The sequence below is a fragment of the Oncorhynchus keta genome, chromosome 19 (assembly GCF_023373465.1).
Source record: "Oncorhynchus keta strain PuntledgeMale-10-30-2019 chromosome 19, Oket_V2, whole genome shotgun sequence".
Taxonomy (NCBI): domain Eukaryota; kingdom Metazoa; phylum Chordata; class Actinopteri; order Salmoniformes; family Salmonidae; genus Oncorhynchus; species Oncorhynchus keta.
This window is the reverse complement of record NC_068439.1, coordinates 41,352,867-41,367,666: the sequence shown is the minus strand read 5'-3', so window position 1 is coordinate 41,367,666 and position 14,800 is coordinate 41,352,867. Positions and strand designations below refer to the sequence as shown.

Here is a 14,800-nt window from a genome sequence, read left to right as displayed (position 1 = left end):
GTCTCTCCTCAAAAAGACTCTGGCACAGACGGACATGAATCAGATTCAAGAACTTCCCACTCCAGTACACAGATCTACAAATTATTAATACATGCCTGTGAGGCATACTGATATTGTACATGATCAGCTGATAATTAGTTGGAAAGGCAAACTGGAATGAGCTGAAAAAGCACATTTTAAATGATAAAATAATCAGTCTGGTTGGAGAAGCATTCATTCTGATAAGATAGTTAACTTTTAAAAACCACAGTATTTGATAGTCACTACATAGAGATAATAAGGGTTCATCAGTTCAAGCAGGAGATGGCAGTATTGAGATGTAGGTAGTTTAGAGTGTACCACTTTAAAAGAAAAAATGGGCATCAAATCAGAAAGAGACAGTAGTAGATTTGATTGAAGCATCTTTAAAAACTTTAAAAAGTCACCCATTCGGTAAAAAATAAACTACTTAGAAAAGGTGACTATCACAATACAAGTCACTAAAAGTAGCATTTACATTCAATCTTAATTGATTCTTTAGAATATAGCACAAATCTACAAACGTGGTCCATACACACTTCAAATGGCATCCATTCCTTTGCCAATGCACTCTGTATTCTACATTTAATTAGCAAACAATTTAGTTTGATGAACACAACCATTGTTCATACAGTGAGGGTCGTAAAACCAGAGAACATGTCAGCAAATATATTCCACGTAAATTAAGCTGTGTCTCAAATGGCACTCTATTCCCTACACAGTACATTACTTTTGACTACAGCCCTGTGGGCCTGGTCAAACGTAGTGCACTCTATTGGGAACAGAGTGCCATTTGGGACACAAGCCATAGCCGTTCTATTCGTCACCAACAGCCCATGTTTTTTCTACAGTAAGGCTCGCGAACACAATTGATTGTGTTATCATTTTCTCTTGATTGTTTGCAATCGATGCCTAATTACTTCGACTGCTATGTATCTAGGAGACCGGTCTGTGACTAAGTTTGAATTAGCTAGCATTGTACACAATGGTGACTTAAAAAAAGGACTAGGCAGTATGGTCTTTCAGTCTTCAATGCACATGTTCCACTGGCCTAAATTGCATCACCAATGTTTGCTCCACAAAGCTTAACTGTGCCAGATTCATAAACAGAACGTCAAGCCGATAACCTGTTTTTTTGACATGACATTTACAAATTCCATTCAGTGAACACAGGGAATTACACTTAGGTGCATGCTTCTGTTAAAAAAAAAAAAAGTTTAAAATAATATGTACATTTCATTGACCAGTTTAGTTATTGGGTGACCAATTGAAAAATCTCAGAGGGCATCGTGATCATTTTTCTATAGAAACAGTTGTCACATACACCAACCAGTAAGACAGTGGAACAACAGAACCATCCACGGCCACCAGCCAGTTCCACAGTTGGACTTTCAATCCATTGTTGTTCCCAATCTCATCTTCAGCCTGTCCTTTTGGAGGGGACCCGTCCTGCACATAGACATGACTGATAGCCAGTGACAGGAAGCAAATACCCTATTCAACTTAAACTTGAGATTACAAAAATCTCTTTACCCAATTTCAATTGTCTTATACGGCAAAGAATCTGCAGCTTGCAGGAAAAGATTTGGCTGTTCTAAACCGCAAACGTAATGCCTTGTAGGCCGTTAGTACTCCAACAGTGTGGCGCTGGCACCAAAGCCATAGCTTACACCATTTAGGCTACATTATGGAAAGGCAGAGGTACTGCTACATTGGAAGACAAAATCTGCCTTTCGGAACTGATTGGCTTTTCAGCGGACGAAAACCATATGAATTCAGCTCATGCGTTTGCTTCGTTTAAGCCTAGTCCTTAAACAGGAAATGACAAAATACAGGAAATACTTGGGTTTAAGAGCATTTCCATTTCCGTTTCTATCCCAAAGGCAAAGCCCAGTCTTTAGCCAGCTCAGATACAGGCTCTGGCCAGGTTACATCAGTAAGTGCTTTCTTCAATGGTAAAACGTGAGAAAAGCAGAGGGGCATTTTACAGTTCATGGTTTTGTAGGGCTTGGCAGTGATCGTAAACAGAAGAGAAATAGATATTACTTCATACAGATATCCAAATGTGTGGCAGGTATTCAAAACAAGCAGAAAAAAAATATTTTTCACAAAGAAAAAAAAATGAACAAAAACAGAAAAGAGAAAGGGTCATAAGAGTTCATGCTCAGTGAAGCCAGGCGGTGGGAAGACTATCGCCCCGTACGCGTCATCAGTCCGCACCCTGAAAGACAAGCTGGTAGCACGGGTGCTGGAGCATGGCTTCCCGTCTCAGACAACGTACTGGTAATAGTCTGCCTTCCCGTGGTCAGGTGTTGCAAAGGGACTTAGCCAGGCTATAGAGAACGGATGGCCAAATACCACCCTCATGTTCATCCACCTTGTCCTTTTAGCCCATCTCCTCTCCTCCTTTTTCAACTGCTCTATGCCCTGTAGATAAGATCCAAAAACATGCAAAACGTCAGCAACATAATCCTGGCTATTTACCGTATACTTCTTCGGGACAGTTCTTAAGACCCTCAAATAAAGCTACAGGCAATATGAATCTAAGCACTAAGCAGCAGGGTTGGGGTCAATTCCATTTAAACTCAGGAAGTAAACTGAAATTCTAATTCCAGATTACTTCCAGAATTGAAATTGACCCCCAACCCTTGCTAAACAGCGACCGTTAAGAAGGTAGAGAGGAGCACTGAGTGAGGGAGTGAATGGGAGCAAAGGGATGCTGGTGGTGGTGTTCAGTTCACTTACTGTCTCATCGGCACAGATGGAATGGACCTGGGTCCCAAACATCACTGAGGTAAAAATGAGGAAGAGGAGTCCCTCAAAGCAGAGGAGGATGAGGAGGATGACGGTCGCTGGAGGAGAGAATGTACTGCACTCTTGGGAGGGCCGAGGGAGGGAGGGAGGGAGGGAGGGAGGGAGGGAGGGAAGGAGAGAAAGGTTTAAACTGGAGGGCACTGATGGTCTCGAAGCTGAGGACAGGTGCACTGGATTCCCTCTCATCAGGTAAGTATTATCTTAGGACTCAGGGGACAGGAAAGGTGAGCCAAAAGTTGAAATCTTGTATGTATCAGGTAAATTGACCAATTAAGTCATGCTCTAACAAAGTGAGCCAATCAAAGGATGTGAAAGGAGAACAATCTGGGTACTGGAGAGGAAGACAACATGACACTTGAAGAAATGGAAATAAATAGTTACAAATGGAAACCACAACACCAAATCCATTAAATGTGTTTCTCTGTTGCAGACTTGCCACACAAAGTTAAAAAACAGTATGGTGGATTTGGCATAGCATGCTAATACATAGCGAAAAACAGCATGGTACTCACTCGTCCAGTCCGACTCAAAGCAGAAGATAAAATGAAAGGCAACCATGACCAGGGCATGGAGGGATATCAGTGCAATGTACATCTGAAGGGAGACAAAGAATATCGTAGTAGCATTACATTATTTAACCGTGCCGTACTCTTATTTCGAAAATGCAACTCTTTATTTTGTCAAGATTTTGAATAATGTGATGTATTGGTGAATGTGAGGGAAAGTTTACAGGTTTTGTAGGAGGAGATGGATAGTTGAATTAGTCAGCGTTAACTAAGAGGTTTGAATGCTTGGACACCAGCAACATCTCATGTGAGGGAGTGAACAACGGTGTGGAGTGAATGTATGTTTTGAGTAATAGGAGCATGTCGGAGTCGCTCGAGGCTACACACTCACTGTGAAAAGCACAAAGAATTTCTGGTTCTTCTCTCCTACGCAGTTGTTTACCCATGGGCAATGGTGGTCCATCTTCTTGATACAGCGTTTGCACACACTGCGAGGAGCACGCACACGAGGAGATGACATGAAAGCAGGGTATAGCCACATACAGAAGAGGCCTGGAAATATGGTCCAAACCGTGACCTACACACGCTGCTCCTTCTGGGTGCATGAAGACCAGCCAGAATGCATAGTTAATTATCAGTCAACTCAAAACACACACCAACGCACGCAGCAGAGAGAGAGAGGGAGGAGAGACCCACACCACCCCTAGTTGCACGGTACACACTCTCTGCATCCCAAATGGCACTCTAATTCCCTATATAGTGCTCTACTGTTGACCAGGGTTCCATTTGGGACAAACACCATGTATACATTGGAGGTGAGAGACGGGAATAACCTCTAAGCTGGATTGTACTCTCCATCACACAAGGGAGTCAGGGGACGTATATAGTCAGTCTGCTACCCTCGGATATCTCAACTAGGCCCTGAGACATCATCAATCGATCAATCATCTGCCCTATGGAGCTGCAAAGGCTGCAATATGCTTAAATAGAGGTCCTCTGATACCATGGCATTCTCCGAAGGTGGAACAAGTGTATAGTATAAATATCATGATACCATCCTGTACGTCACATCAATTGACATTTATTTTGATCAAATATAAATACCAAGTGTTGCTTCTTTTTCCTAATTCAACTTTGTTTTTAGCCAGTTCCGTCCCTTGAAACTAGGTTCAAAGCACTTCAAAGTCCGGGGAACTCCTTCTTAGCCATCTAGTAAGTACCAGTGGGTATAGGTAATGCAGCAGGACTGAGGCTGAACAACATTGGTGGGAAAGAACATTTGAAGAAAACAAGTGGAATTAGGACTGGGCTCTCTAGACCAGTCCTGTACAGAACCTGCAGTGGTGAGCTCTGTCGGGCTTGATACTGCAACACTTGGGACATTTGTAGACCACCTGACCGGGCTTGAGCTGCAGGCTCTCTATAAACTCCTTGGTCGCGTTCCCTTTAGGCACCGCACCCTGGGAGAGAGGCACGGGTTAGGACAGGGGCATTCAATCATACCTGAAAACCAATACACAGTTTCGAAGTTCTCTACAAGCAGGTTCTCTTGGGAAGACAACTTATTTCAAGATTGAAAGCTCAACATTTGACAGTTTTCGCCTGAGTCCCCACTCAATAACATCTCCTTTCTCCTGAAGTGTGCACTCGTTCACTACTGCCCACAAATCTAAAAGCATTGGATTGGTGGAGGCATGGGCTAGTGGGAATGTCCAGGAAGAAAAAGAAACGCACACCTATTAAGACGTGGTGCTGGCTAGCGGAGTAGAAACTCTAGGAGCTCAGATGCAAAAATGTTATTACCAACGTTTCGACAGCCAAGCTGTCTTCATCGGGGTAGTGGGAATGTCCACCATGTGATTTTTAATTCCAGTAATTTCCTTTTAAATCAGTGAAGGGACGTGAACAAGTGCACACTTTTGGGGGAAGGAGAGACAATTGGAAGAAAGCTACAGAATCACTGACAGACAGAGACAGCCAGACTAACCGGGTCTGTGCACATGGCCCGGGCGTGTGAGGCCAGGGCGAGGAAGGCGAGGACACTGAACAGTGCACCGTTGATTAGACTATAGAGCAGGTTCTTGGCAGGCAGCAGCACGACGAAGAGCACCACGAACTCGGCATAGAACACCAGGCACCAGGTGATGACGCCGCATACGATGCCGCAGCAGTCGCGGATGAACCACATGGTGTCGGAATGGGGGAGGGTTGGGGGAGGGGCGCAGTGCTCGGGCTGCAGGTAGCCGGCTTGCCTCTCGATGTCCCTGCAACGGTTTGCCGGGCTCTTCCTCATTCTAGAGCGGCCGCAGCTCTCGCCGCATGCTGCGGGGAGAGAAGGGTTTGGGACGGTTAGGGATAGGCTACAGATACAGGTGTGTCAATGAAGTGATGTCTGACGTGCCAATGTTGCATCGCATTTCCTGTGTCGTTGGTATGAGCTGTCGTTGTAGTGTAAATATATAGAGGGGGAAGTGACAAACTACAGGTGTATAGAGAAGAGAGAAGGAAGTGAGGCGTCAATGTTTCATTTTCTGTGCAGACAGTATTGTTGGAATGTGGTCTCTTTTCTGTTATGTTTGAACGTGGTGTTGTGGACTGTAAAAAAAAAATAAAAATAAATAAAAGGCTAGACACCTAGATAATGTGCAGTCTTTTAATATAAACTTATCTGAACCGTGGCGACGTATCAGCTATGACATGCAAATCAATCGTCTGTGCAAACAGACGATAACGGACAAAGGGAGTGCGGGAAGAGACGGCGGGGGAGAGTTTATGAAGTCTGTTTAAATATTCTGAAGTCTTTAATTCAATTACCCTGGTCAAAATGTCCCTGGGGTCAGTTTTGGCCCACATTCACTAGAAACAGGAAGTCAGGGTAATAAAAATTGCCTATATGTCCAAACTTATTAAGAAACAGCCTTACAAGTTAAAAACAGCTGAGTATTCCTAAAATAAACACCACTGCCTTTCAAATGTATTAAAATCAATCAAATGTGTTTTATAAACAGCATTTTGTCAAAAAGTGCTCATACAGATACCAGCATAAAACCCTAAAGTGCAAGCAATGCAGATGTAGAAGCACAGTGGCTTTCATCCATCCACATGGCCAATTCACTGGTATTTTCTGTGTAATCTCACTTTTATGATTAGCCATACTAGCTTAATTGAGTTTTAGCCAAATCGGCTTACGGGGAACCCTGATGCAACTGACATATTCCTGCCAAAACCGTTTTTATATCAAGTTTGTAAAAGCCCACTATTCGGGCATCCCTAACAGCGTCGTCTGCGTTAGGGGAGCGTTTATCCGGGGTAGGCCGTCATTGTAAAATATGAATTTGTTAACCTTTATTAGTCAGTTAAATCAACATTTTAAAAAACAATGAGGTACCAATGACATTAGTGTTGGGCGATGTCCAAAAGTTGTTGACATACAATTTATAAACTGGGTGGTTCGAGCCCTGAATGCTGATTGGCTGACAGCCGTGGTATATCAGACCGTATACCACGTGTATGACATAACATTTATTTTTTACAGCTCTAATTATTAGCAATGAGGTACCTCAGGGTTTGTGGTATATACTGTGTTGTGTCGTGCCTAAGCCCAGCCCGTAGCTGTGGTATAGTGGCCATAAACCACACCTCATCGGGCATATTGTATCAGAACAACCCGTAGGTGAATCAATGTTGAGAGATGACGGAGGGTGTCACTCCCATAAAGTGAACAAACTGTTCATTGAAACCCAATAAGTCAGGAACTTCACAGAAAAGTTGTACTATAAACATCTCTGGCCGCTGCATAAATCCAGTGACAATCTGTTACCAAGGACGATGCTACATAATGAATTGACTTCTAGCTGCTTCGGGATTTGTACACAAGCAAAAGCACTTTCAAGAAAAACACTGAGGCAAGCATCGATTAGCTATTATCTGCTAAATCAAAGCTCTTTTGATTGACTAGAAGTGGGAGTGTATAAACTCCACCACTGAACGACATGCTGCTGTTATCCTGAAGAAACTGATTGACTATAGTATCGTCTTTGTCTTACAGCAGAAACTAATTTCACAAAAAAACTGCCATTCTATTTTGCCATTCAAGACAGCAGTAATTGACAACAGTCACCCATTTAGCCCAAGTCTCTGAATTCAAGCGAGACTCCAGTATCAATAAACATAATGTCTAATAGATATGACACTAAACAACTTTGATGGACCAATTAACCATTATGGAAGACTGGATTGTGAGCACTACACTGTATGAGCTCTATACAGTTGAATGTTTAATAAATGATTTATGGGGCTGCAGGACGCCCTGCTGCTTGGATGCCTCCAACAGTAATTAATACAACTGAGGAATGATGGCAGACAGAGGAAGAGAGCACAGGATAATGGGAGTGAAAGCTGGGAGTTGATGAGGGATGTGGCTCAATAGGATGAAATAGCAGTTAATTAACAGTCTGGTGTGATTTACGTTAATAAGCCGCTGCTAGCAGCCCCTTGACTTACATAAGCATGTCTTGGGTCTTATTTAGTAGTCTAGATTTAACGTAGTAAGCCTTTGCTATGTCGATCACAATGATCAGTCGTGTCCTTAGTTTAATTGTTAAAATGTTGTATTTCGATGAACAATAAACAGCAAATGGTTGTGTCAAGAACCTTGTATAAAGTTTTCAGAATGGAAATCCCAAAGCAGATAAGTACCGTTACTCTGGCGCACGAGAAATCCGAAAGATTTTCTGCAGTTGAAGAGATGCAATCCTAGGCAAAAGGCCGGCAGGTGGCGATATTGATCTGGTATTGACGGTATTGCAACCATATCTATTCATTTGGAGATTTTTCTAACAAAAAAATTCCACTGACAGTAATAGCAAAATGACCAAAACGGAATAAAAATGGTAAATTAACCCGTCAAGTCACAATCAACGTTATTGAGCTAGAACTGCAAAGTAACATGGATTCATTAGCTAGCCATACTCATGAAAATCCTCTCGATTCCGTCAGATTCAGAATCTAATGCTAGCTAGCTAGGTAGTAGGCAGACACTAGGCTACTTTACTGTAGTGTATGTGGGAGACACCAGGGGATTGGGGGGGGGTGTTGGGGGGGATTGCACTGTGTAGTCTAGTGCATTTGTGTGTAGTTAGGTAGGTAGGTCCAAGGATTAGCGTTGTTTCACATATTTGGTGGCTTGATTTAGCTAGTAATAAGCTTGCTAATTTAGTTAGCTAGCGAGGTAACGTTTAGAAACAACCATGATCATTTCAACTCACCCCTTTCGTGGTCGAGGAAAGAATTTTCAGAGAACAGTCCTCTTTTTGATTGTCTGGCACGCTAACGTTAGCTAGGGTACACCATTCACAACAGCAAGTCGTAGTTGATTGTAGATAGTTAGGTAACTAGTTATCCTTGCGAGCGTGGGGTTAGTTGGCAGTACACCCCCTTGATGTGTCTCACGATTCACACTTAACGTGTCGAGTCCATCGTTAAACTACAAAACCATTTGGTTTCGATGTTCCGGGTATTCATATGGAAATTACCATACGTGCAGACCTCCTGGTTGGGTGGGTGCCCTTTCCCTCATTACTTAATCTAGAAAGATCTTTGGCAAGCAAGGAACAAACGGAGGAAAAAACAGGAAGTGCCCTGCCTTCCGTGCACAAGATTTATATGAGCTCTCTGGCGTTCCAAACACCTGAGGTTGCCTCTTAGTTAACAGTATATTTGTTGCCTCTGCTAGGAACATATATCTCTACCAATCTACTTAAAACCGACCTAGGATATCAGTGTAACTAATAGTTTAAAGGCCGACAGGTGGCAATATGAGTCGTTTCATCTTACCGTCCAAAGCAAACGCATGCAGCTGTCTATATAGTGTATACATATCCCCAGTGGAGCAGTTCATACATCAAACATACTCCAATCAGGATGGAAATGCATTGATTTCCTCCTTAACTCGATTTAATTGCAAGAAGGAATAAGGAATGTAAAAAAACGTGGAAAATATACATACTTTCTTTATGAAATACTTTTTCACCACCATGCTAGTGGCTAATGCTACTTCCTGATGATCTGCCCTGTATTCAGACAGGGGCAAACAACAGACTACTGCAACCTGATTGGCTGAATGCAATACACAACATCTAGGGGTGTATTCATTATAGAAACGTTTACTGTTTAATAGCCAAACGGAAGCAGACAAAACGGGGAGGGACCTACCTGAATTTGTCCAATAGAAACTCTCGTTTGCGTTTTCCATTTGGAGAACCTTTTGCAACAGAATCAGCTTAATGATTACATTTACATTACATTTAAGTCATTTAGCAGACGCTCTTATCCAGAGCGACTTACAAATTGGTGCATTCACCTTATGACATCCAGTGGAACAGCCACTTTACAATAGTGCATCTAAATCTTTTAAGGGGGGGGGGTGAGAAGGATTACTTTATCCTATCCTAGGTATTCCTTAAAGAGGTGGGGTTTCAGGTGTCTCCGGAAGGTGGTGATTGACTCCGCTGTCCTGGCGTCGTGAGGGGGTGTGTTCCACCATTGGGGAGCCAGAGCAGCGAACAGTTTTGACTGGGCTGAGCGGGAACTGTACTTCCTCAGTGGTAGGGAGGCGAGCAGGCCAGAGGTGGATGAACGCAGTGCCCTTGTTTGGGTGTAGGGCCTGATCAGAGCCTGGAGGTACTGAGGTGCCGTTCCCCTCACAGCTCCGTAGGCAAGCACCATGGTCTTGTAGCGGATGCGAGCTTCAACTGGAAGCCAGTGGAGAGAGCGGAGGAGCGGGGTGACGTGAGAGAACTTGGGAAGGTTGAACACCAGACGGGCTGCAGCGTTCTGGATGAGTTGTAGGGGTTTAATGGCACAGGCAGGAGCCCAGCCAACAGCGAGTTGCAGTAATCCAGACGGGAGATGACAAGTGCCTGGATTAGGACCTGCGCCGCTTCCTGTGTGAGGCAGGGTCGTACTCTGCGGATGTTGTAGAGCATGAACCTACAGGAACGGGCCACCGCCTTGATGTTAGTTGAGAACGACAGGGTGTTGTCCAGGATCACGCCAAGGTTCTTAGCGCTCTGGGAGGAGGACACAATGGAATTGTCAACCGTGATGGCGAGATCATGGAATGGGCAGTCCTTCCCCGGGAGGAAGAGCAGCTCCGTCTTGCCGAGGTTCAGCTTGAGGTGGTGATCCGTCATCCACACTGATATGTCTGCCAGACATGCAGAGATGCGATTCGCCACCTGGTCATCAGAAGGGGGAAAGATCATCGTCCCGTCCTTCGGGGCCCAGAGGAGATCCCTCCCCTAGGCGCCGCAGCGCTGTCAGGCCGTGGCCGCCGGGACCTAGGGTGTTGTGGGGGACCCTTCGCCTGGGGTCGAGGCCCCCTTCCTTTCGTACCACCCCAGGGCTTCCGTGGCTACCATGGCCACTGCCTGGGGGGTGGTCTCTACGTTTTTCGCTACCAGCAGATTACGGGAGGACCACAGTGCTTCCTTCAGGCACGTGAGGGTGGGCCAGAGCTTGGTGAAGGTCTTTGATGGAATAGGCCTTCGGCCCACCCCATACAGCACGAGCTGAGGTGTTAGGTCCTCCTCTGCTGGCAGACACGAGGAGATCAGGGGGCCTGCTTCCTTCCACAGGTCCCTGGCGGCTCTGCACTCCCAGAGCATGTGCCTCATCGACTCTTCTTGGCCGCAGCCTGGTCGGGGGCACGCGGATGTCCTCGCCATGCCCCGTGAGTGCATAACGGCCCTGACCGGGAGGATCTCGTGGGCGACCATCCAGGACAGGTCCCGATGCCGATTCAGGAGAGCAGGATGGGCCACGTTGCGCCAAACCGTTGTGGGCTCACCTATAGCGAGCCCGCGCACTGGACATACTGGTTCCCGCTCCTGCACAAGAGAGAGAAGAGAGCGGTGTTTTGTTAAGACCGTGACTGTTTCTTTTTCCAGTTTAAAATGTCTTAAAAAACTTCTGGAGCTGGACGTAGGGCGGGGGTAGCAGGAAAGAGACTGGGGCTCGCAGGTCGACTGGGATCAGCCTCAGAGTCCTGAGGTAAGATCCCAGCCAGAACCGTGCAAGGGCCTGAGTCTTGTTGTTGACCGGGGAGGTGGCAAGAGTAAGATGTAACGCTGTGTAGCGGCTGCCCAGGAACAAGTAGAGGTCAGGCAAGCCTTTCCCCCCCTTGGACCTGGGCCTCTTGACCACCTCCCTCCTCAGCCTCTCCCACTTGCCTCCCCACAGGAAGTAAAAAAGCATTCGCTCCAGGTCTAAAATACTCCTTCGAGAGGGGATAAAAACAGAACTGATTAATAAAAGCACAGGTAAAATCACAGCTTTAATGATTAAAACCTTGCCCTCAAAAGTCAGCTGTCGTAGTCCCCAAAAACCCAGTCTCTGTCCCACAGTCCCCAGGATTCCACTCCAGTTACCGCTCCCTCCTCCCCCCCGGTCAAACATTACCCCCAGTACCCTTATGTCCGTCCGTTTAACTGTCAGAGGTAGTCTGGTCAAGTCTGGGTCTGCCCACGGTCCGAAGAATTGTGTGGCATATCAAGAAGCTGATTAAACAGCATTGTCATTACACAGGTGCACTTTGTGCTGGGGACAATAAAAGGCCACTCTAAAATGTGCTGTTTTGTCACACAACACAATGCCACAGATGTCTCAAGTTTTGAGGGAACGTGCAATGGCATGCTGGACTGCTAGAATGTTTACCAAAGTTTTTGCCAGATAATTCAATGTTCATTAATCTACCATAAGCTACCTCCGTTGTTTTAGAGAAGATGGCAGTACGTTCAACCAGCTTCACAACTGCAGAGGGGTCTGCTGATGTCAACGTTGTAAACAGAGTGCCCTATGGTGGCGGTGGGGTTATGGTATGGGCAGGCATAAACTATGGATAACTAACACAGTTGCATTTTATCAATGGCAATTTAAATGCACAGAGATACCGTGATGAGATCTTGAGGCCAATTGTCGTGCCATTCATCCGCCACCATCACCTCATGTTTCAGCATGATAATTCACAACCCCACATCGATCGCAAGGTCTGTACACAATTCCTGGAAGCTAAAACTGTTCCCAGTTCTTCCATGGCCTGCATACTCACCAGATATGTCACCCATTGAGCATTTTTTGGGATGCTCTGGATCAACGTTTACGACAGCACGTTCCAGTTCCAGCCAATATCCAGCAACTTCACACAGCCATTGAAGAGGAGCGGGACAACACTCCCCAGGCCACAATCAACAGCCTGATCAACTCTATGGGAAGGAGATGTGTCTTGCTGCAGAAGGAAAACATTGGTCACCCAGATATTGCTGGTTTTCTGATCCATGCCCTTACCTTTTAATTGAAGGTATCTGTGGCCAACAGATGCATATCTGTATTCCCAGTCATGTGAAATCCATAGATTAGGGCCTAATTTATTTATTTATATTAACTGATGTCCTTATATGAACTCTAACTCAGTAAAATCTTTGAAATTGTTCCATATTGCATTTGTATTTTTTGTTCAATTTTAATTGCCATAGGCCTCGGGCATGTGCAATTAAAATTGATTTACCGACTGGACCCATCCTCTGTTAATTTAATGTGTAAGGTGATGAGAACTGCGCGAGCTCGTTATCTATGTCAGCCAATTCCAACTAAATAAAACGTATAGCTGAAACTGGTTCCGGCTGCTCACCTCACGTACGACTGCTGCTGAGGAGAGAGCGAGTGAAATGAACCTTGGCCTACCTAGGCTGCTGTTGATTGCGAATATATAGGTATTTTTCATTTAAGTAAAACCAAAGTTACAGGTGAACGAGTATAGTGAAAAGAAGCAGACAAAGGGATTGTCATCCGTGGGGACAAGTTTTAATATTGTAGTGGACAAAGATGAGAAGAACGTTGTCACGGCCAAATGGACTGTCTGCATCTCGCTATTCAGCATTGATGCAATTTTCAAACTTTAAAGTATGTATTTTCGTATTTATTATTATTTATTATTATGATTCAGTTAGGGCTGACCCCAATTCGTCAACCGAGATAGTTTTAGTCGAGCTTTGCGCTAATCAATTGCGCAGGCCTAGACTAAAAGCCTATTTATGCTTAAACCAATGTATTCTTGATCCAAAAATGTGGTAGGAGAGAGGCTCCATGTGGAGGGTTTGACGCAATTGCTGAGCCTCCAGAGGCATTCAGAGGCCATCCTGTATGAACACAAACTCACTTATATGACAACAGCTCTGCGAAGCGCAAGAAATATGAATGCTCTGACTTCTGCGAAGGCCACATCATCATAAATGCTGCATGGCCAATGCAGACGTTGGATTGACAATGCGCCCAGCTGCACGTCTCCAGTGCGTGCGCTCTCTCCTGCTAATTTGCGCTCATTAATTGTTTCATAACTTCATTGAGTGAATTGTTTGCGTTTGATTGTTAGTGTATTTCAATTCCCAATTACATATCACCAGTAGTACATTTACCGTTAATTCCTATAATGTCTAATCTACAATGTTTGTTACTTTGGATAAAGTCATTTATTTGAAAGCATTCAGTATTATTATTCCAGTCTTCCGATTGTCATTGTCGGAGTGGACACATTGTTTGCAGAGTACACAAGCTATGCTAACCGTATGAGAAACACGATTTCGTTTATTTCATTCCTTTTACGAGTTTTGTCAATTTTGTCATTGTCTTTTATTTGTGGTGTACGCCACACTGTAGGAGAAGGTGTGTTCAGTGGCCAGCCTGATCTTCTCTGTCACACACAACGGGACGGTCAACTGCGTCAGGAAGGTGGGAGGCAGCCTGGACCCAGAGAGCATCTTTGAGATGACAGAGGTGAGAAAGGACACCTGTGCTCCTCTTCATATCATCTGTCCTCTCTCACCCCAACAAACGTATTAGCATTGAATGTTCAGCTGTATCAAGGTTTAACCTTATCAGCACATCACAAAGTTGTTTACACAATTACACCCTTTGGGGGAATTTTGTGCAGAGGAAATTCATGAAGTGTGTGTGTACAGTTTATTTGGTTTATGTGAATGCAATGCAATGTATATGTATACAGGTGCTGCATACCGGAGAACGCTACACGCTCACACCCACACACAGTCTTGTACAACTAACCTAGTGGGGGCACACAATTCAGTCCCATCCAAAACCCTTTTTTCCCATAACCCCTAAACCTTACCCGTACCCTAACCTTAACCTGAAAACGTAACTTTAACCCTAAACCACACCCTAGCTTCTAACCCTCACCCTAAACCTAAGCCTAGCTCCTAACCCTATACCTAATTCTAACCTTAACCCCCTAGAAATAGTATTCAACCTTGTGGGGACAATTTTTGTTCGCTTACTATTCTGGTCCCCACAAGTATAGTTACACTCACACACACATATTTCTATGCTCTGTTGTATATCTCTACAGACGGAAACGGGTAGGGAAAGCCCTCATGGAGCTTCTCCAGAAG

The 14,800-nt window shown here is 44.7% G+C and overlaps 1 protein-coding gene across 3 annotated transcripts; it reads right to left on the bottom strand.

The window, feature by feature from the left end:
- Window positions 1-384: 384 nt before the first annotated feature.
- Window positions 385-9,436, bottom strand: LOC118398314 (palmitoyltransferase ZDHHC3-like). 3 transcript variants are annotated; one of them, XM_035793525.2, is made up of 7 exons: window positions 9,346-9,436; window positions 5,326-5,660; window positions 4,674-4,798; window positions 3,730-3,826; window positions 3,345-3,426; window positions 2,764-2,894; window positions 385-2,445 (listed from the first exon to the last, which is right to left on the bottom strand). In XM_035793525.2, the coding sequence occupies exons 2-7, from the start codon at window positions 5,629-5,631 to the stop codon at window positions 2,287-2,289; spliced, it is 900 nt and encodes a 299-aa protein (XP_035649418.1). In that variant the 5' UTR covers window positions 5,632-5,660; window positions 9,346-9,436; the 3' UTR covers window positions 385-2,286. The 3 variants fall into 3 exon arrangements, with proteins under 3 accessions (XP_035649418.1, XP_035649415.1, XP_035649417.1); XM_035793522.2 differs by lacking the exon at window positions 9,346-9,436 and adding an exon at window positions 9,174-9,321; XM_035793524.2 differs by lacking the exon at window positions 9,346-9,436 and adding an exon at window positions 8,606-9,164.
- Window positions 9,437-14,800: the final 5,364 nt, after the last annotated feature.

Bases quoted from the DNA above. Each gene is read 5' to 3' on its own strand.
- LOC118398314 (XM_035793522.2), bottom strand. From the start codon at position 9,237: ATGAACTGCTCCACTGGGGATATGTATACACTATATAGACAGCTGCAT. The intron at 3,827-4,673 runs GTTCTGTACAGG...TGCTCCTCGCAG, and splicing joins GACAGAGCTCACCACTGCAG to TGTGTGCAAACGCTGTATCA. The intron at 2,895-3,344 runs GTGAGTACCATG...GGCCCTCCCAAG, and splicing joins CTTTGAGTCGGACTGGACGA to AGTGCAGTACATTCTCTCCT.